This window comes from Amblyraja radiata, chromosome 3 (assembly GCF_010909765.2).
Source record: "Amblyraja radiata isolate CabotCenter1 chromosome 3, sAmbRad1.1.pri, whole genome shotgun sequence".
NCBI classification, from domain to species: Eukaryota; Metazoa; Chordata; class Chondrichthyes; order Rajiformes; family Rajidae; genus Amblyraja; species Amblyraja radiata.
In genome coordinates, this window is record NC_045958.1 from 57,443,140 (window position 1) to 57,464,653 (window position 21,514).

General features: G+C 42.2%; 1 protein-coding gene across 1 annotated transcript in view; it reads right to left on the reverse strand.

The window, feature by feature from the left end:
• Window positions 1–653: 653 nt before the first annotated feature.
• Window positions 654–21,514, reverse strand: part of LOC116971033 (methylthioadenosine phosphorylase) — a 139,700-nt gene continuing 118,839 nt past the window's right edge. Inside the window, exons 8-9 of the mRNA XM_033017832.1 lie at window positions 8,893–9,015; window positions 654–1,233 (exon numbers count right to left, since the gene is read on the reverse strand). Coding sequence (XP_032873723.1) covers window positions 1,195–1,233; window positions 8,893–9,015 — 162 coding nt within the window. The 3' untranslated portion in view covers window positions 654–1,194. The remainder of the gene's footprint in view (window positions 1,234–8,892; window positions 9,016–21,514) is intronic.

Below are 21,514 nucleotides of genomic sequence, written 5' to 3' on the forward strand. Positions count from 1 at the left end.
ATGTGTCACTTGAGATGGAGACAATGAGATCCAGAAAGGAAGAGAAACTTCAGAAATGGTTTAGTTGAAATTGAGGGCCGGCAAAGATGGGAAAAATGAGTTCTGCCTGAGTACAGGAAGCAGCACCAATGCAATTATTGATGTGAAAGGGAAAAGCTTGTGGAGTGGTGCCCGAGTAGGTTTGGAAAAAGGACTGTTCCACATAGCCAACAAAAAGAAAGACACAGTTGAACCCCATTGCTACACCTTTAATTTGTAGAAGGTGGGAGGAATTGAATGAGAAGTTGTTGAGGGTTGGAACAAGATCTGAGAGTGTTGCCGGCGGGGAGCTGGGTGACTCTTTGTTCCAGAAAGAATTGGAGGACCCCAAGTCCTTCCTGATGGGAGATTGGTGTATCAAGACTGGATATCCATGATAGAGATGAGGTGGTTGAGACCAGCAAATTGGAAGTTGTCAAAATAGTGCAGAGGTGGCCCAGATGTAAGTGGGAAGGGGCTGCGGAAGTGGAGGCAGGACAAGAGATAAGGCATGGAGAGAAAGATTTAGTGAGGTGGGAGTAGGCAGGAACAATAGGCCTAGGGCTTGTGCAATATTATTAGCCAATGGAGTTCGCAACTTGTACTGGAAGATTATAATCATTCGCAATCATTTGTTATTTTACAGAATATATTTTAATTTACCAAAGTTGCAGAATGATACAAATGAAAGACAAAGTACTGCTATTGACCTGGGATTAAAACATGCAGATATATGTTAATAAGACTTCTTGGCCACACTGTATTAAAATAAAACACTGATCAAATAGAAGGAATGTGTGGTAGATCTCCACACAAGTTTTACTTTAGCGAGCTGCATTTTATATTTGCCCAACTTTCTGCCACATCATGTGATATAACTCACTTTGTAACTTAATACTGCAATATTCTTTAAAGATCAACTGTTTCTTTTTTATGTTTATTGGACGTATTTCAACTGTTTCCAGCTTCCAAGCAGCAGCAATGGATACGCTTACAAGCTTACTTTCTCCACAATTTTATCCGAATGTGTGAGAGTGGGATTGTTATCAGGTAGTCTAGTTCTGATTACCAGATTTTATTATTAATGTAACATTAATCATGAAAATTGAAGTGAAGACAATCAACAGGATATGCAAGTATTCTTGAGCAACAGGACCATCTTCAATCACTGGAGTTTCAATGCGTTGGTAACATAACTGATGCTTCCTGAGATGCCTAGAAATCAATGATGATGAGTATTAAAACATGTTCTTTGAACTGCCCAGTGACACAAATATCTAACGTTCAAGCTGTAAACAGAGGGAACAGGGAATTTTAGTAGGAAAATAAATGTAGATTATCGCATCTTCCCACATAATTGACTAGGATGTGTATCATGTGGCTGAACATTGCTGAATTTCTGCATCGGTGGTATTTGAAAGTTACACTAGACTTTGAAATGCTTGAAAATATCAGAATGGTAGCACTAAACGTGCCACTGGATTTTGAAACTTTTTGTTAAGTGTGAGTATAATTGTTTTAATTAAATTAAAGGTGGGAGATCGGTCGTATTGGAGAAAACTCAAAGGGCTATGTGACCTATTCTGTTCCTATTTATTATATCCTTGTGTTCTACTTCTGTGAAGCAGCTTCAGGGTGGTTGTAAAATTACAAATCAAGGCAGGTGAGTAATTGCCCAGGTCCAGAGAGCATGTAGCTTGTATTTTACGTTACTCCTTTGAGCTAGCAACACCAGGAGCTGGCAAATGCTGTTGGTATAATTTCTAATGTATAAATGTTATTTCCCAATCACACCGGCAGAACCCAATTGTAGTTTTTAACCAGGTAGTCTAGCAGGAAATGGCAGTCAATAAATGGTCAGGCAGAGAACTTCAAATTATTTTTAAATGCCGTGGAAAAATTGAGGACATCTGATTGTTATCAAGTTCAGTTTTTCTTTTCCTTTTTAATATTGGCAAAACAGCAGATATCATGGACAGATGTTATAAAATCTAATCAATGGAATTAGATGTTTGGGCTGCTTGTTTATTTTTTCATAGTCCTGGCGCATACTCTTGTCATATTCTTCATTTGTTGGCATATCTTCCTGACAACAGGGAATGTTAAATGGTAAATCAGGTGTGGTTTTCAATACGATGGGAAGTTATTATAGCGTACACAGAGGAAAATCTGCAAATTGGAATACTCAACCTGAAAAAGCTGGTGGAACCAGAATCCAATATTTTTAAGAGGATTTCAGGTGGGTACATGAGGATGTAGAACTTTGAAGGTTTATGGATATAGAGATACAGGGCTACATCTGACCTCTTTCATAGCAGAGGGAATGATGGGCCGAATGGTTTCTGTTTGTGCTGCAAATTTCTCTGACTCAGTTCTGCGGTACTGTGCCCCTTGATCTTTGGCACTACATGGCGGTGTCATTGAGAGTTTTGAACAAGAAGGTGAACTAAATTTTACATTAAATTAAATAATGCAAAAGTATTCATTATTTGTGCAGGTTAAGTGAATAAGTCACGAGAAGACCACTATAAGACTAAAATGAAAACTGGTTGGAAAATCTCTGGTTTTCTACTTGCTGAAATGTCAATGGAGGTCGAAATTTGTCCTCTACGGTTTACTCTAAATGCACGGTTATGGTAAAACATGCACTTTGTATGCTGGTTCCAACATTGGTTTCATTGACTTTAATGGAATCAAATTTTACATGGGGAGTGTAATGTGCATACTTTACAATTCACCATACTTCTCTTAGCACTTAGGATGCATGCACAGGAATTGCATAGATTTCTACGTGGGATGAGTGGTGATATTTCTGAGGGTAAAGAATACATTGGAGGCCCTGCAAAAAGGGGAGGATCAGTGCGTACAGCCATGCATGGAAAATTAATGGTAATTATTACTAACAGAAAAGATGGAACCATACGAAAGGCTGCTGTGTTTGTTGGTGCCATGAATCATGAATGGAGTCTTATACAAGGATATGGTCAAAATATTAAACATTAACCTTGTGCCTTCAGATGGTTTCAGGGGTTAGAGGTTTGGCATAAGCAATCAAGAACAGTTGGCAGGCAAATGCACCATAAAACTAAAGACAATAATGAACTTACATTTTTCAGATATTTCTAGATCAGGCAATGAATTAATCCTTTGGTGTGTGGGTTGGCTGCATGAAAACCTCTACAAAACTGCATTTGATTTTTGAGAAAGTGAACAGAATAGCCATTTGTATGTAATCAGTGCTGAAGAACGTGCAATCACTGAGGTGCTGGCAGGCAGCAACAGATGGTAATGGCAACTCACTTATCTTCGCTGCCAGTGAGTCACATGGATGCTGAGAGTTGGCAGGAAACTGATTTGTCATAGGAGTGTCAGAACCAAGAGGACTATAGAGTACTGGTGGAATAGGTCTTGCTGTGACTGCTGCAGAAAATGCCTAGCCTCAAATTGCTCAGAAAAGGCAGCCCAATGTTTCATTGTCACCAAACAATGTATGCAAGGCCTGAAAGAAGTAACAACTGGTTAAACCTGTGGTCCATTTGCCTTTGATGTAAGGGTCACAGGCTTGGAACAATTACGTTATGGAACTGTTCATACATTGCAAACAGTGGCAAACTGTTCATGCGTTGCAAACTGGAGTCAGCTACATCGAATGGCATTTAATGTACATAAGCAGATGAGGTTAATAATTAATTGATTGCAAAAATTGCAGCATTGAGCATTGATGTGATTCGGAATCTCTCACGCTTTGGGTTGCAATGGGTCTGCTCCAAATGCCCACTGGTCATGTGGGATCAAGCAGCACCAAGAAGCTGAGAGCTCCCACAGTGGACCATGACAACCAAATACAGCTCTAGCATGGAGAAAGAGAATATCTGGGTTACTGTTCTGTACTCTCTGAGAAGGTGCAGATGTATGACTGGTTGGAAAGTAAAGTGAAAGTGGTTGACTGTGCAGTTTTGATGTAGTCTGTGAAGAGCCTGTGATGTTTGGGCCAAAAATTTGTGAAGGCCAAAAATAGCAACAGAAAGCACCAATGCTTGCTTTCAAAGAGAAAGTAGGACCGATGTTGGACCAATGCTTGCAGAGACTGTGTGAACAAGAAGCTACAAAATGATCAATTATATGAATCTATGAGCCACGGTGAAGTCACACAATGGTGCACGACATCCCCAGACATGGATTTTAACTTCCATTTGGAAATATTATAAAGAATCTTTCAGCAGGATTAAGAGAACGTTAAGAGGGCTTTTCAAAAATGAGGGGTTCAGTTATGAAACAACATGATGAAAATTCTCAGCAGGTCAGCTAATTTCAGTGAAGATTGAAACAAGAGTTAATATTTCAAGTCGTTGGATGTTCATCAGAATAGTGAGTGTATAAACTTCTTCCAGAAAGAATCGTGGGCATGTTTCCTTCACTATGAGGGAGCAAGTAAAATACAGCACTGTACTGATAATTAGAGACAATAGGCAGAAGGTAGAAGCTGACTTTCGGTGGTGCTACAAAATTGTGAAGCATGTCATCAAGCAAGTATGAAGGTCAGTCAGAACAAGATGAGATGTCCAAAAGTGGAGGATTGTCACGTTTGTGTGGCCTACATGTTGAATACCATTTACACGTGGCTTGATAATTTCTGAGTAATGGCTACAGTATATTCGGTATTTGGCAACAAACAATTTAAGAGCATCCTTTGATTTCTGTTTTGAATGATGCTGAATAACCAGTTCACCAGGATGTTAAGGCAAAGTCCAATTACCCAAATCCACTGGGAAGGTTAGAAAGTGGGAGGATCAGCAGAATGTTAGACTAAAGTCCTATGAATTAAAATGATGAGTGAGACTTTGCAGGTCTTGAAAAAGAGTGCCGCATCTATAGGACTTCTGATCTTCGTAAATTGCTTGAATCCAAATCACCAGGATATCCAGACGTAGAGTATATAGTGACAGGGGTGATTTAGAAATTGTGAAAATCCTAAAACAATGTGCTGCAGGAGAGGCTCAAACCCTGTTACAGATCTGCATCCACTGGGAATAATACAGAATTTGAAAGTCTGAAGTGGTAAATGTTAGCTTCAAAAGGGTCAAGGGACAATCTTCTTATTCACCTCAAGGCAATTCACCTCAAGGCAATTCAAAAGCAAGGCAAAATAGCTTATCCAAGATTTGCAATTTTCACACTTTTCAGATTGGCCTGGGGAAAATAAAAGTTACTCCCTATCGGGAGAAATTCAATTATGCTGACATTTTAAAGGCTATGCTGTGTAGGTGTGCATTTACTAGTCGACTTTCCCTTAAACTAATGCTTGTGGAAGGAAACACTTCTGTTGAAAAGATTTTCAGTTCCTTTCAAAACAGGGAATTCCAGATAATTACAGTGTCCTCCATAATATTTGGTACAAAGACCTATCATTTATTTATTTGCCCCTGTACTCCACAGTTTGAGATTTGTAATAGAAAAAAAATCACATGTGGTTAAAGTGCACATTGTCAGATTTTAATAAAGGCCATTTTTATACATTTTGGTTTCATCATGTAGAAATTACAGCAGTGTTTATACATATTCCCCCATTTCAGGGCACCATAATGTTTGGGACACAGTAATGTCATGTACATTAAAGTACCATATTTCCCGCCAATGAAGACGCACTTGCGTTGAAGACACACCCCCATTTTGATTTGTTAAATTTTGAAAAAAGGCTGGCGGGACATAGAATTTCTCACGCTCCAAAAAATAAAAATAAAGAAAGTAACAATTCAATTTGCGCAAGGCTTCCAGATCTCCTCCATTCTGAATGACTGAATGGGTGGGGGATGGAGGGTGACGGCAGGTAGAGAGATGGTGGGAAAAACGGGAGCACACCGGGACAAGTGGAATCAGTTGTGATCTTATTGAATAACAATACTAGTTCAAGGGACCAATTGGGGGGAGAGTTCCTATCACAGCGTGTGGGGAGTCTGTGCCCTGGTCAGTACGGGCAGGAGCGTTGAGAAGGAGGGTGTCGGGGATTATGCCAGCAACTCACTCACCGCAGCCGCGACGCTCCGGGCGCGGAGCCACCGCATTGTGGCCGGGGAGGGAAGTAGCTCGGGTGGCTGCGAGTGACATGAGTGAGGCCGCCGAGGGGCAGGAGAGAGGTGTTCAGACGGAGAGCACTGCCAGAGGTGAGCGGCCGGTTCCGCTGCCCGGGTCAGACACCCCACACGCTGTGAAAGGAACTCTCTCCCCCCAGTGGTTTTGTCCTTTTACAGCTGCTTCCCACTTTACAGCCGCTTCCCATCAGCTGTCAGCAATGAGGGATAAACTTGGCTATCCCTCAGTACAATAACATAATTCTTGATGTTGCTGTACTGAGGGAAAGCCAAGTCTATCTTTCTTGGCTAACAACCTAACCTTCGGCCTCCAAGAAGCAGGTAAATTTTCGTGTCTTATTTTTGGGTAAAAAATAGTGTCTTCATTGCCGGGAAATACGGTAGTCATGTTTAGTATGTTGCATATCCTTTGCATGCAAAGACTGCTCAAAGTCTGCGATTCATCAACATCACCAGTTGCTGGGTGTCTTCTCTGGTGATGCTCTGCCAGGCCTGTATTGCAGCCATCTTTAGCTTATGCTTGTTTTGGGGGCTAGTCCCCTTCAGTTTTCTCTTCAGCATATAAAAGGCATGCTCAATTGGGTTCAGATCTGATGATTGACTTGGCCACTCAAGAATTAACCATTTTTTAGCTGTGAAAAACTCCTTTGTTGCTTTAGCAGTATGTTTGGGATCATTGTCTTGCTGTAGAATGAACTGCCGGCCAATGGGTTTTGAGGAATTTGTTTGAACTTGCGCAGATAGGATGTGTCTATACACTTCAGAATTCATTATGCTACTACCATCAACAGTTGTATCATCAATGAAGATAATGAGCCAGTACCTTCAGCAGCCATACATGCCTCGGCCATAATACCCGCACCACCATGTTTCACACATGAGGTGTTAAGGGCCTGCCACACTTGTGCGCCATTTGCGCGTCATGCAGGTGGCGAGCGAAGATTTTGCGAATCCCAAAATCCTGGGGCGCTACACGCGACCGCGTGTCACTGCCTACGTCACCACGCATCATGCATGCGTAATGCACGCCATGCGTGCGTCGTGATGTGTAAATGATGCGCAAATGACGCCAAGTGGGACAGGCCCTGTATGCTTTGGATCTTAGGCAGTTCCTTCTCTCCTCCATACTTTGCTCATGCCATCACTCTGATATACAAGACCTTTTGCCAGAACTGCTCTTTTAAGTACTTCTTGACAAGCTGTAACCTGGCCATCCTATTTCTGTGGCTAACCAGTGGTTTTCATCTTGCAGTGTAGCCTCTTTATTTCTGTTCAAGAAGTTTTCTGCAGACAGCGGTCATTGACAAATCCACACCTGTAGAGTGTTTCTGATCTGTTGGACAGGTGTTTGGGTTTTTTTTATTATAGAGATAATTCTTCTGTCATCAGCTGTGGAAGTCTTCCTTGGCCTGCCAGTCACTTTGCGATTAGTAAGCTCATCAGTGCTCTCTTCTTAATGATGTTCCAGACAGTTGATTTTGGTAAGCCTAAGGTTTGGCTGATGTCTCTAACAGTTTTATTCTTGTTTCTCTGTCTCATAATGTCTTATTTGACCTTCATTGGCACAACTTTGGTCCTCAAGTTGATAAACAGCAATAAAAGTTTCCAAAGGTGATGGAAAGACAGGAGAAAAGACTAGGAGCTGAGAGCTCTTTAACCTGCATTAAGGAGGCAATTAAACACACCTGAGCAATTACAAACATCTGTGAAGCCATGTGTCCCAAACATTATGGTGCCCTGAAATGGGGGGACTATATACAAACACAGCTGTAATTTCTACAAGGTGAAACCAAAATATATAAAAATACCCTTTAATAAAATCTGACAATGTGCACTTTAACCACATGTGATTTGTTGTATTATAAATCACAAATTGTGTCCAGAGGCAAATAAATAAATGATGGGTCTTTGCCCCAAACATTATGGATGGTACTGCAAGTGACTTCCGAACTGGGACTGCCTTGTGGTTTGCTCTTGATCTGGTCTATGGCCGTAAATGCAGCAAATCTGAAAACAAAATAAATGATAAAAAATACACAAGTAATTTTCAACTTTGAAATTTTGACAAGAAGCCTCACCAAAACATTTACAGAGCAAAATTCTGGTATGATTTCAATTGTGGTTAGACAATTGTAGCTTTAGTTTAGTTTAGAGATACAGCATGGATAGAGGCCCTTCAGCACATTGAGTCTGCGCCGACCAGCGATCCCCACAGACTAACCTTCTTATACTACGGACAATTTACAATTATACGAAGCCAATTAACCTACAAACTTGTAAGTCTTTGGAGTGTGGGAGGAAACTGGAGAAAACCCACGCAGGTCACGGGGAGAATATACAAACTCCGTACAGTAGTCAGGATCAAACCTAGGTCCCTGGCGTTGTAAGGCAGGAACTCTACCGCTGCACCACCGTGCCACCCTGTAGACTTGTACGCTTGAATCTTTTTTGTATTATAACACTTAAATATACAGCTTTCTGACAGAACAAAGAATCTACCAGTTGAAAAACATGAATAAAATTATTGTCATCTCATAGAAGCTCACATTTATTCACATAATGAAATTCTATTGATTTTCTGTAGTGAAATCAGATTTAAGAGGTAGATTACAATCAGCAACCATTATTATATGTACACTTTTACTGTAAACAATGAAGGACTACTTCCTACCCTGCTTCAGACAATGTCAGCTTTTAAGTCACTTGCTTTACATTTGAGAAACTGGATGCACACACTTCCACAATTGACCAAATATCAAAATGTTATTATGTTGTATTTTCTTACTTTCAAATTTTTTATGCTTTCTTGCCAATCCATGGATGCAATCTGTGCAACTGCTGCAAGAATTATTTTCAATGCCGTGTTCGCATTCTCCTTCATTACTTTGAGGACCATTTCCACAGTTACCTGCAGTTTTAAAGTAAAAAGGATTATTTGAAGAAAATAATTTACTACATAATCACCCTTTCTGGACATAAAACAGAAGTAGGACAACATTAAATATTTGTTCTTGATGAAAGCATTTTGTAACTTTTCATCAGATTGTTGCCATCTTTATATTTATTTGCCCTCCTCCCCCTATCCTGAAAGGTATCCTACAATAAAGCACAAACTGCTTGAGTATTACAGGTGGCTGAGGGCATATTTTGTTATAGATATCCCTGTCAACAATACTAACATCATAAACACATCATAAACCTGAGCGTCCAGGAGCAAAAAAGGCTGCAAAACGTTGTAAACACTGCCCAGTCCATCATCGGCTCTGACCTCCCTACCATCGAGGGGATCTATCGCAGTCGCTGCCTCTAAAAGGCTGCCATCATCATCAAGGACCCACACCATCCTGACCACACACTCATCTCTCCGCTGCCATCAGGCAGAAGGCACAGGAGCCTGAAATCTGCAACATCCAGGTTCAGGAACAGCTACTTCCCCACAGCCATCAGACTATTAAACACAACTTCAAACAAACTCTGAACTATAACAGCCTATTGCACTTTATCTGTTTATTTATGTGTGCATATATATATATTCTATAATATATGGACACACTGATCTGATCTGTATTTATGCCTACAATATTCTGTTGTGCTGCAGCAAGCAAGAATTTCATTGTCCTATCTGGGACACATGACAATAAACTCTCTTGACTTGACTTGAGGTGTGGCATTGTGAAAAGCAATAGACGCATTGGGACTTCACTGACTACCCCATCATCGTATGATCTCAATGCTGAACATTTACTTGCCACTTGAACAGCATGCCCAGTGGAATATTATGGATTAGTTTGACTTAGTAAAATGCCTTCACCTTTATGTCAGAAGGGCTTGCTCAAGCTACATTTAAGGACTTGTGTCCTCATTCAAGTCAAGTCAAGTCAAGTCACTTTTATTTCTATAGCACATTTAAAAAACAACTCTCGTTGACCAAAGTGCTTTACATTGGTGGAGGTACTAATGTTATACAACAGTGGTTCATAGATTAAGTACATACATAAATACATACATATAACCCTCCCTCAGAGGACGTCAAGAAAAGCTTGAGAGTAAAGATGAGTTTTAAGTCTTGACTTAAAAGAGTCGATGGAGGAAGCAGTTCTAATGGGAAGAGGGATGCTGTTCCACAGTCTAGGAGCTGCAACCGCAAATGCACGGTCGCCCCTGAGCTTATGCCTAGACCGCGGGATGTTCAGTTAACCCCAAGTCAGCCGATCTGAGGGACCTGGAGGTGGTGTGGTGGGTAAGCAAACTTTTGATGTAGGTGGGGGCAAGCCCGTTAAGGGCTTTGTAAACATAAAGAAGGACCTTGAAATTTATTCGGAACCGCACAAGGAGCCAGTGGAGAGAGGCCAGGATCGGGGTGATGTGGTCCCTTTTTCGGGTGCCCGTCAGGAGTCTCGCTGCGGCGTTTTGGACCAGTTGCAGGCTGGACAGGGAAGATTGGCTGATGCCAGTGTAAAAGGAGCTGCAGTAATCGAGGCGGGAGGAGATAAATGGGTGGATGATCTTTTTGAGGTCGTCAGACAGGAGGAATTGTTTTATTTTAGCTATCGTCCGAAGCTGGAAGAAGCTAGCATTCATATATACTTTAGCACAATGATGATTCAGTGTTCATTGTTTGGCATGTTAATGTTCCCCTGTAGTTCAGGATGGATCAGATAAGCAAAGGCATTTGAAGGTGGAGCAGATTGTGCAGCTCGATTAATGTTTTTTCATCTCAGCCAAGCGCAGTAAAAATTATTTGAAAGGGCATTTATTTCCGATTTGCCCTTTATTGACAACCTTTGTCTCGCTGGCTGTAGTGAATTATTTTAAGATAATCTTGTTTATGAAGAGAGGCCTTCCCACTTTTGGGATAAAGTATTATCTGCATGCCTGCCTTTTCCAACATTTACAGTGGCTTGCAAAAGTATTCATACCCCTTGAACTTTTCCACATTTTGTCACGTTACAACCACAAACATAAATATATTTTATTGGGATTTTATGTGATAGACCTACACAAAGTGGCGCATAATTGTGAAGTGGAAGGAAAATGATACATGGTTTTCAAATATTTTTACAAATAAAAAACTGAAAAGTGTGGCGTGCAAAAGTATTCAGCCCCCTTTACTCTGATACCCCTAAATAAAATCCAGTGCAACCAATTGCCTTCAGAAGTCACCTAATTAGTAAATACAGTCCACTTGTGTGTAATCTAATCTCAGTATAAATACAGCTGTTCTGTGAAGGCCTCAGAGGTTTGTTAGAGAACATTAGTGAACAAACAGCATCATGAAGCCCAAGGAACACGCCAGACAGGTCAGGGATAAAGTTGTGGAGAAGTTTAAAGTAGGGTTAGGTTATAAAAAAAGATCCCAAGCTTTGAACATCTCACGGAGCACTGTTCAATCCATCATCCGAAAATGGAAAGAGTATGGCACAACTGCAAACCTACCAAGACATGGCCGTCCACCTAAACTGACAGGCCGGGCAAGGAGAGCATTGATCAGAGAAGCAGCCAAGAGGCCCATGGTAACTCTGGAGGAGCTGCAGAGATCCAAAGCTCTGGTGGGAGAATCTGTCCACAGGACAACTATTAGTCGTGCACTCCACAAATCGGGCCTTTATGGAAGAGTGGCAAGAAGAAAGCCATTGTTGAAAAAAAGCCATAAGAAGTCCCGTTTGCAGTTTGCCACAAGCCATGTGGGGAACACAGCAAACATGTGGAGGAAGGTGCTCTGGTCAGATGAGACCAAAATTGAGGTTTTTGGCCTAAATGCAAAACGCTATGTGTGGCGGAAAACTAACACTGCACATCACCCTGAACACACCATCCCCATCCGAAACATGGTGGTGGCAGCATCATGCTGTGGGGATGCTTTTCTTCAGCAGGGACAGGGAAGCAGGTCAGAGTTGATGGGAAGATGGATGGAGCCAAATACAGGGCAATCTTGGAAGAAAACCTGTTAGAGTCTGCAAAAGACTTGAGACTGGGGTGGAGGTTCACCTTCCAGCAGGACAACAACCCTAAACATACAGCCAGAGCTACAATGGAATGGTTTAGATCAAAGCATATTCATGTGTTAGAATGGCCCAGTCAAAGTCCAGACCTAAATCCAATTGAGAATCTCTGGCAAGACTTGAAAATTGCTGTTCACAGATGCTCTCCATCCAATCTGACTGAGCTTGAGCTATTTTGCAAAGAAGAATGGGCAAAAATTTCAGTCTCTAGATGTGCAAAGCTGGTAGAGACATACCCCAAAAGACTTGCAGCTGTAATTGCAGCGAAAGGTGGTTCTACAAAGTATTGACTCGGGGGCTGAATACTTTTGCACGCCACACTTTTCAGTTTTTTATTTGTAAAAAAATTTGAAAACCATGTATCATTTTCCTTCCACTTCACAATTATGCACCACTTTGTGTTGGTCTATCACATAAAATCCCAATAAAATACATTTACGTTTGTGGTTGTAACGTGACAAAATGTGGAAAAGTTCAAGGGGTATGAATACTTTTGCAAGCCACTGTAAACGGAATAATCCAAATTATATTATTTGCATGCTAAATTGTAGAATTAAGTACAGGCAACCCGTTTTGCTGGGGATATGGGGATGCATTCCCAGAATATGTTCCATAATCGTGATTTTCCGTAACATGAAGCCACGGGCCTATGTGCACAAGTCAATAAACGCGAGTTGAAAAAAAGTGTTTATTTACTTGCACAATAAAAGCACCACACAATCAAATTTCAAGGCGGCATGTGTGTAATGGGATCCTGAATGCAGAATGATGTAAAGTAACCACTGGGCTAAGTCTTTTTCTCTCTGTGTGTTGCTTTGCATATGTATTTAGGCATAAACAAAACTTTGCTCATCTCCAATGCAGCAGAAGGTAGAAATAAAATCAGGAGTGTGTGGAGAAGATTGAAGGGGAGGGATGGATTGAAAAGATTGCAGTGTCTGATGAGAGGGGGGGGGGGGGGGGGGGGGGCGGCAGGGGAAGAGAGAAGATCACAGGAGAGGATTAGAATGTGCCAGAGAGACTCAGTACAATTAGGAAGAAGGTTGTGTTACCGACTACATCTTAACAGACAGCAACCTTGCGTTTTAAAAATCAGGTGTTCTGAACAATGACATTCTGCAAATGCATGTGCATAGACATTGAGCATTGATTAAATAAGTTACCAACACTCAAAGTACTGGAAGGGCACAAGCAACTGTGGATCTTCAGCGGAGTAAGGAGAGTAAATGAAAAACGCAAAAAAAGATTGATTTGAATCTCTCTTCCCTCCAAAGCTACATCCTAAAGTTCAGATATCCGCGATTGGTACAGCTTCTGTCTTCAATTGAACATTTCACTGCATTGGCATGACTAAATTAAACAATACAGACACCATTTATTCAGAACTTCATACATTGCTCAACCAGTGTAACACAGAACAAACACAATAGTTTATTGCTAGGTACACCAGGGTTTCCTCAACCAATCATTACGCACCCGCAGCACTCTCTGCAGCACCTAATTTTGTAAACCGTGTTTTGTTTTGTGATCGGTTTTTATGGTAGTGTCTATACTTATCCATGTAACTGGCATTGGTACAAAGTGATGAAGTTGACCTCAGTGGAGAATACTGTAGAAGTTTCTCACTATTTAGAAACAGTAGAAAAATAAAAAATTGCCATGGTCCTCTCTCCTTGGATTGAATTTCTTTCAGAGTTCACTGTATCCACCATTGTATCTGTGTCAGAAAGCGCCGCAAGTCCGCCGACCAATGCGGTTCAGAATCAATTTCAAGCTCCTCCTTTATGTATACAAAGCCCTTAACGGGCCTGCCCCCACCTACATCAGAAATCTGCTAAACAATCATACTACCTCTAAGTCCCTCAGGTCAGCGGACGTGGGATTACTAACCATCCCGCGGTCCAGGCATAAACTCAGGGACGACCGCGCTTTTGCAGTTGCAGCACCTAGACTATGGAACAGCATCCCTCTTCCCATCAGAACTGCTCCCTCCATCAATACTTAGACTTAAAACTTATTTTTACTCACAAGCGTTTCTTGAGGTCCTCTGAGGGAGCGCTGTATGTATGTATTGTTAGATCTATGTACCACTGTATGTAGAATGTTAGTACCTGCACTGATGTAAAGCACTTTGGTCACCGAGAGTTGGTTTAAAATGTGCTATTGAAATAAAACTGACTTTTGACTTGACTTGGCATCAGCTTTTCGTTCTCACGTAGCAAACAGCAAACAATGGCCTGTTTCCTTTATCAGTTACTGTTTTGCATATCTATCATTCATTTGTTCTATATCTCTCTACATCATTGTCTATATCTCTCGTTTCCCTTTCCCATGACTTTCAGTCTGAAGAATGATCTTGACCCAAAACGTCACCCATTGCCTCTTCTGCTGAATTACTCCATCATTTTGTGTCTAACCGATTTGAACCAGCATCTGCAGTTCCTTCCTATACTATTTAAAAAAAATACAGTTGAAGAGCTCTGGGCCCTCTATACCTATTGCTGATTGGATGCCAGATTAACATTAGATTAAAATAACACACTGATTTCATACTTGTCAGATAGTTGCAATCAAATGTGCTCTTCTATCTCCATCTTCCTGTTTAGAGATATACAATATACCACCAATATGATGGCAGAGATGTTTTTGTTTCAGTTCAACCCACATTCTAATTTTTTTGTTCCGACTAATGTACTGCCCTCTAGTTTTAGAACAAAAGTGTGATCATTCACATAATCTACGACCCTCGTGATTTTATATACCTCTGCAATGTCATTCTTCAGCCTCCTAAGCTTAAGGGAAAAACATCTCAGTCTCTTCTCATAACTCAAGCACACCAGTCCTGGAAACATATTCGGAAATCTTTTCAGATTCCTTTCCAGTTTAATGATATCCTTCCTATATCTGGGCGATCAGAACTGCACACTGAGTTCGGTCTCACAATTTTGTACAGTTAAGAGTCATGGAGAGTCATACAGTGTGTAACAATCCCTTCGATCCAATGTGCCCATGCCAACAAATATGCCCCATCTTATCCTCACCTCCTGCCTGCATTTGGCCCATATCCTTCTAAAAGGGCTGTCCCACTTGGGCGACCTAATCCGCGAGTTAAGAAGTGTCTTCAACCTTCAAGCTCGAGGGCACTGGCCTGGAAAGCCTCGAGCTGGATCGACCGTCCGCGTTGAAACCGCGAGCTGGATCGACCGCACACACACACACACACACACACACACACACACACACACACACACACACACACACACACACACACACACACACACGCACACGCACACACACACACGCACGCGCACACACACGCACACGCACACTCACACACACACACACACACACACACACACACACACACACACACACACACACACACACACACACACATCGCAAAGGTGGGGGCCAGGGAAAGCAGAGGAGCACGGTCTGAAATTCACACCCGCGATGAAGAGGAAGGTAAAATGGCTGCACAGTAACGGTATGTCCTTTAGAGGGAGGAGGGGGGGGAGAAAAAGGGAGAGAAGGGGAGAGAATGGGAGAAGGGGAGAGAAGTGGAGGGGGGGGAGAAGGAGTGGAGACACTTTTAAGAAGTATAATAAAATTTAGCGGGCATTTTACCTATCTGTAGGTTTTCCTTGGTCCTGAAAACTCCAATGAGCCAATCAAAATGCCCAGTCAGCGAAGGAGATTGCCTACGGCTGCCCTCGACTGCCTGTAACTAAATAGTGACCCCACTCCACTGCACTATGAGTTCAAAAGAACCATGCTGACCAAATCTTACTCGCGCAAATTTTTTCAACATGCTGAAAATCTTTCTGCGACCTAGCTGGGGCCACGAGTATTCGGCAACTTCCCTCGAGCATGAAGGAGAGTTCCAACTATCTCATAGGACTTCCTAGGACCACGTGTCGACCATGCTGCGAGTTTGAAGGTCGAAGACACTCCTCTAAACTCGCAGAATAGGTCGCCCAAGTGGGACAGCCCCTTAAACCTATCCTATCCTATCGATGTACCTGCGCATTTTGCTCTGGTATTACATTTCATTCACATGTTTAAACTATAATGTTTTTTTATTAATGTTTAATGTTTTATGTATCATTCTTAATTGTTACTGTATGTCATGTTACTTGGGAGCGGATCACCAAGGTAAATTCCTTGTATGTGTACATACTTGGCCAATTAACTTATTCATTCATTCATTCATTCATTCATTCATTCATTCATTCATTCATTCATTCATGCATTCATTCATTCATTCATACCTGTCTACATGTTTTTTAAACGTTGTAACAATACCTGCTTCAACTACCTCCTCTGGCAGCTCGTTCCATACACCCATCACACTTTGTGTAAAAAGTTACTTCTTGGGTTCCCTTTAAATCTTTCCCCACGCACCTTAAACCTACATCCTGTGGTTCTTGATTTCCCAACTGGGTAAAATATCTGTGCATTGGCCTTGCCTATTCCTCTCATGATCTTATACACCTCTATAAGATCATCCCCCAGCCTCCTGTGCTCCAAGGAATAAAGTACTAGCATGCTCAACCTCTCCCTCTAGCTCAGGCCCTCGAGTACTGGCAACATCCTCACAAATCTGTTCCGTACACTTTCCAGCTTTACAACATCTTTCCTATAACAGGGTGCCCAAAACTGAAAACAATACTCCAAATGTGGCCTCACCAATGTCTTGTACAATTATAACATAACCTCCTAACATCTATACTCAATACTCTGACTGATAAAGGCCAATGTGCCAAAAGCCTTCTTGACCACCCTATCTACCTGTGATGCCACTTTCAGGGAACTATGTACCCGCACTCTTCGATCTCTTTGTTCTGCAACACACCCCAGAGCTCTGCCATTCACTGTGTAGGTCCTGCCCTGGTTCGACTTCCTGAAATGCAACACCTTGCACTTATCTGTATCCATCACCCATTCCTCAGCCCACCTGCCTAACCTATCAAGTTCCTGTTGCCATTTTTGATAACCATCTTCGCTTACCACTCACTTTTGTGTCATCTGAAAATGTACTATTCATGCCTTGTACGTTCTCATCCAAATCATTGATATGGATGACAACCATTTTTTGGCCTAGTAACGTACCTTGAGACACAGTCTGAAAAACCACCCTCCAACATCACCCTCTTCATGAAACCAATTTTCTATCCAGTCAGCTAGTTTTTCTTGAATTCCATGCGATCTAACCTTCCAGAGCAGCCTACCATGCAGAACCTTGTTCAATGGCTTGCTGACCTTGTCAAAAGCCTTTTTGTAACATAACATCCCACTCCTGTACTAAATGCTCTCACAGAGTAAGCAAGCATGCCAAACACCTTCTTCACCACCCTGTTTACTCAAGTTTCCTCTTTCAGGAAACTATAAACCTGCACTCCTAGGTCTCTTTCTTCTACAATAATATCTAGGGTCCTGCTATTTATTGTGCTGTTATCATCTTATTACTTAGTATTACTGATAATTTATTGTATTATTGATCCTTGTACATTTATTAACTGTTATTGCTTGTGCCTGTGCCCGTGCCTGTGAAACTACAGCAAGAATGTAATTGTTCTCTTCCCGTTGCACGTGGCAGTTAAACATTCTTGACTCTAGGCAAGCCCTGCCCTGGCTTAAAATACCGAAGTTCAACACCTCACACTTGTCCTGCTTTAATTTTCTCTGCCATTCTTTGACCCCTTTCTCCAGTTCATGTTCATAAGCGATAAGAGCAGAATTAGGACATTCGGCCCATCAAGTTTGCCCTGCCATCCAATCATGGCTGATCTATCTTTCCCTCTTAACCCTATTCTCCTGTTACAGACTTCATAAAGATATGTGTGGAGGACTGCATCCCAACAAAAACCTTCCGAGTGTTTCCCAATCAGAAGCCTTGGATGAACTCTGAGATCCGCACTCTTCTGAAGACCAGACACCGGGCATTCATGTCTGACAATACAGTGGTCTACAAGAAGTCCAGATACGACCTTGGTAAGGCCATCAAAAAAGCCAAAAGGGACTTCTGCTCCAAGCTGGAGGATGAGACAGATGTTCAGCAGCTCTGGCAGGGCCTGAATGCAATCACCTCCTACAAGGCGAAATCAGGAGATAGCTCGAATGTCGGCGAAACATCACTCCCTGACGAGCTCAATGCGTTTTACGGACGTTTTGATAGGGTGAACACTGATGTGCCTTCTCGAGCCCCCATTCATAGAAACATAGACATAGAAACATAGAAAATAGGTGCAGGAGTAGGCCATTCGGCCCTTCGAGCCTGCACCGCCATTCGATATGATCATGGCTGATCATCCAACTCAGTATCCCATCCCTGCCTTCTCTCCATACCCCCTGATCCCTTTAGCCACAAGGGTCACACCTAACTCCCTCTTAAATATAGCCAATGAACTGGCCTCAACTACCTTCTGTGGCAGAGAATTCCACAGATTCACCACACTCTGTGTAAAAAATGATTTTCTCATCTCGGTCCTAAAAGATTTCCCTCTTATCCTTAAGCTGTGACCCCTAGTTCTGGACTTCCCCAACATCGGGAATAATCTTCCTGCATCTAGCCTGACCAACCCCTTAAGAATTTTGTAAGTTTCTATAAGATCCCCTCTCAATCTTCTGAATTCCAGCGTGTACAAGCCGAGTCTATCCAGTCTTTCTTCATATGAAAGTCCTGCCATCCCAGGAATCAGTCTGGTGAACCTTCTCTGTACTCCCTCTATGGCAAGAATGTCTTTCCTCAGATTAGGAGACCAAAACTGTACGCAATACTCCAGGTGTGGTCTCACCAAGACCCTGTACAACTGCAGTAGAACCTCCCTGCTCTTATACGCAAATCCTTTTGTTATGAATGCTAACATACCATTTGCTTTCTTCACTGCCTGCTGCACCTGCATTCCTACTTTCAATGACTGGTGTACCATGACACCCAGGTCTTGTTGCATCTCCCCTTTTCCTAATCGGCCACCATTCAGATAATAGTCTACTTTCCTGTTTTTGCCACAAAAGTGGATAACCTCACATTTATCCACATTATATTGCATCAGCCATGCATTTGCCCACTCGCCCAACCTATCCAAGTCACCTTGCAGCCTCCTAGCATCCTCCTCACAGCTAACACTGCCCCCCAGCTTCGTGTCATCCGCAAACTTGCATGTTGCATTCAATTCCCTCATCCAGATCATTAATATATATTGTAAATAGCTGGGGTCCCAGCACTGAGCCTTGCGGTACCCCACTAGTCACTGCCTGCCATTGCGAAAAGGACCCATATAACCATATAACAATTACAGCACGGAAACAGGCCATCTCGGCCCTACAAGTCCGTGCCGAACAGCTTTTTTCCCTTAGTCCCACCTGCCTGCACTCATACCATAACCCTCCATTCCCTTCTCATCCATATGCCTATCCAATTTATTTTTAAATGATACCAACGAACCTGCCGCCACCACTTCCACTGGAAGCTCATTCCACACCGCTACCACTCTCTGAGTAAAGAAGTTCCCCCTCATGTTACCCCTAAACCCGTTTACTCCCACTCTTTGCTTCCTGTCTGCCAGCCAGTTCTCTATCCACATCAATACTGAACCCCCAATACCATGTGCTTTAGGTTTGAATACTAATCTCTTATGTGGGACCTTGTCGAAAGCCTTCTGAAAGTCCAGATATAACACATCCACTGGTTCTCCCTTATCCACTCTACTAGTTATATCCTCGAAAAATTCTATAAGATTCGTCAGACATGATTTACCTTTCATAAATCCATGCTGACTTTGTCCAAAACTAATAGTAAGAGTTTTTATAGCTATATAAAAAGAAAAAGGGTGGCTAAGGTGAACGTTGGTCCATTGGAGGGTGAGACTGGAGAGTTGTTGGTGGGGAACATGGAAATGGCAAAGGCATTAAACGAGTATTTTGTATCAGTCTTCACCATAGAAGACACAAAAAATATTCCAACGCTGGATAAACAGGGGGCGGTAGGAATGGAGGAGCTAAATACTATTAAGATCACCAAGGAGGTGGTATTAGGGAAATTAATGAGACTGAAGGAGGATAAATCCCCTGGGCCTGATGGATTACATCCAAGGGTCTTGAGGGAGATAGCGGTGGGGATTGTGGATGCATTGGTGATAATTTTCCAAAACTCCCTGGAGGCAGGAACGGTCCCAGTGGATTGGAAAATGGCCAATGTAACACCTATATTTAAAAAAGGAAGTAAACAGAAGGCGGGTAACTATAGACCGGTTAGTCTAACATCGGTGGTGGGTAAAATGTTAGAGACAATTATTAAAGAAACACTAACGGGGCACTTGGATAAACATGACTTCATCGGACAGAACCAGCATGGTTTTGTGAAGGGGAAGTCCTGTTTAACGAATCTGCTCGAATTCTTTGAGGAAGTAACAACCCGGGTGGATAAAGGGGAACCGGTGGATGTGGTATACTTGGACTTCCAAAAGGCTTTTGACAAGGTGCCACATAAGAGACTATTGCTAAAAATAAAAAATTATGGGATTGGGGGTAATATATTAGCATGGGTAGAGGATTGGCTAACAAATAGGAAGCAGAGAGTGGGGATAAATGGTTCATACTCGGGATGGCAACCGGTAACTAGCGGGGTTCCGCAAGGGTCGGTGCTGGGACCCCAGTTGTTCACAATTTATATAAATGATTTGGAGGAGGGAACCAAGTGTAATATATCAAAATTTGCGGACGATACAAAAATGGGAGGAAAAGTAGGGGATGAGGAGGATAGGAAGAGTCTGCAAAAGGATATAGATAAGCTAGGTGAGTGGGCAACAACTTGGCAGATGAAATTTAATACTAATAAATGTGAAGTCATTCACTTTGGGAAAAAAAATGATAGGGCAAGTTATTTTCTAAATGAGGAGGAGCTGCGTTGTAATGCAACGCAAAGGGATCTAGGGGTATTAGTACATGAATCACTAAAAGTTAGTATGCAGGTGCAGCAAGCAATCAGGAAGGCCAATGGAGTTTTGGCCTTTATTGCTAGGGGGATTGAGTATAAAAACACGGAGGTCTTGCTGCAGCTGTACACAGTATTAGTGAGACCACATTTGGAATACTGTGTACAGTTCTGGGGTCCATACTTAAGAAAGGATGTACTAGCCCTGGAGGCAGTGCAGCGAAGGTTTACAAGATTAATTCCTGCAATGAGGGGATTGACATATGAGGAAAGGTTAAGTAGGCTGGAACTCTACTCTTTGGAGTTTAGAAGAATGAGAGGCGATCTCATTGAAACATATAAGATCGTGAGGGGCCTTGATCGGGTGGATGCACCGAGGATGTTCCCAATGATCGGGGAAACTAGAACTAGGGGACATAGTTGCAGAATAAGGGGGGGCTCTTTTAAAACTGAGATGAGGAAGAACTTCT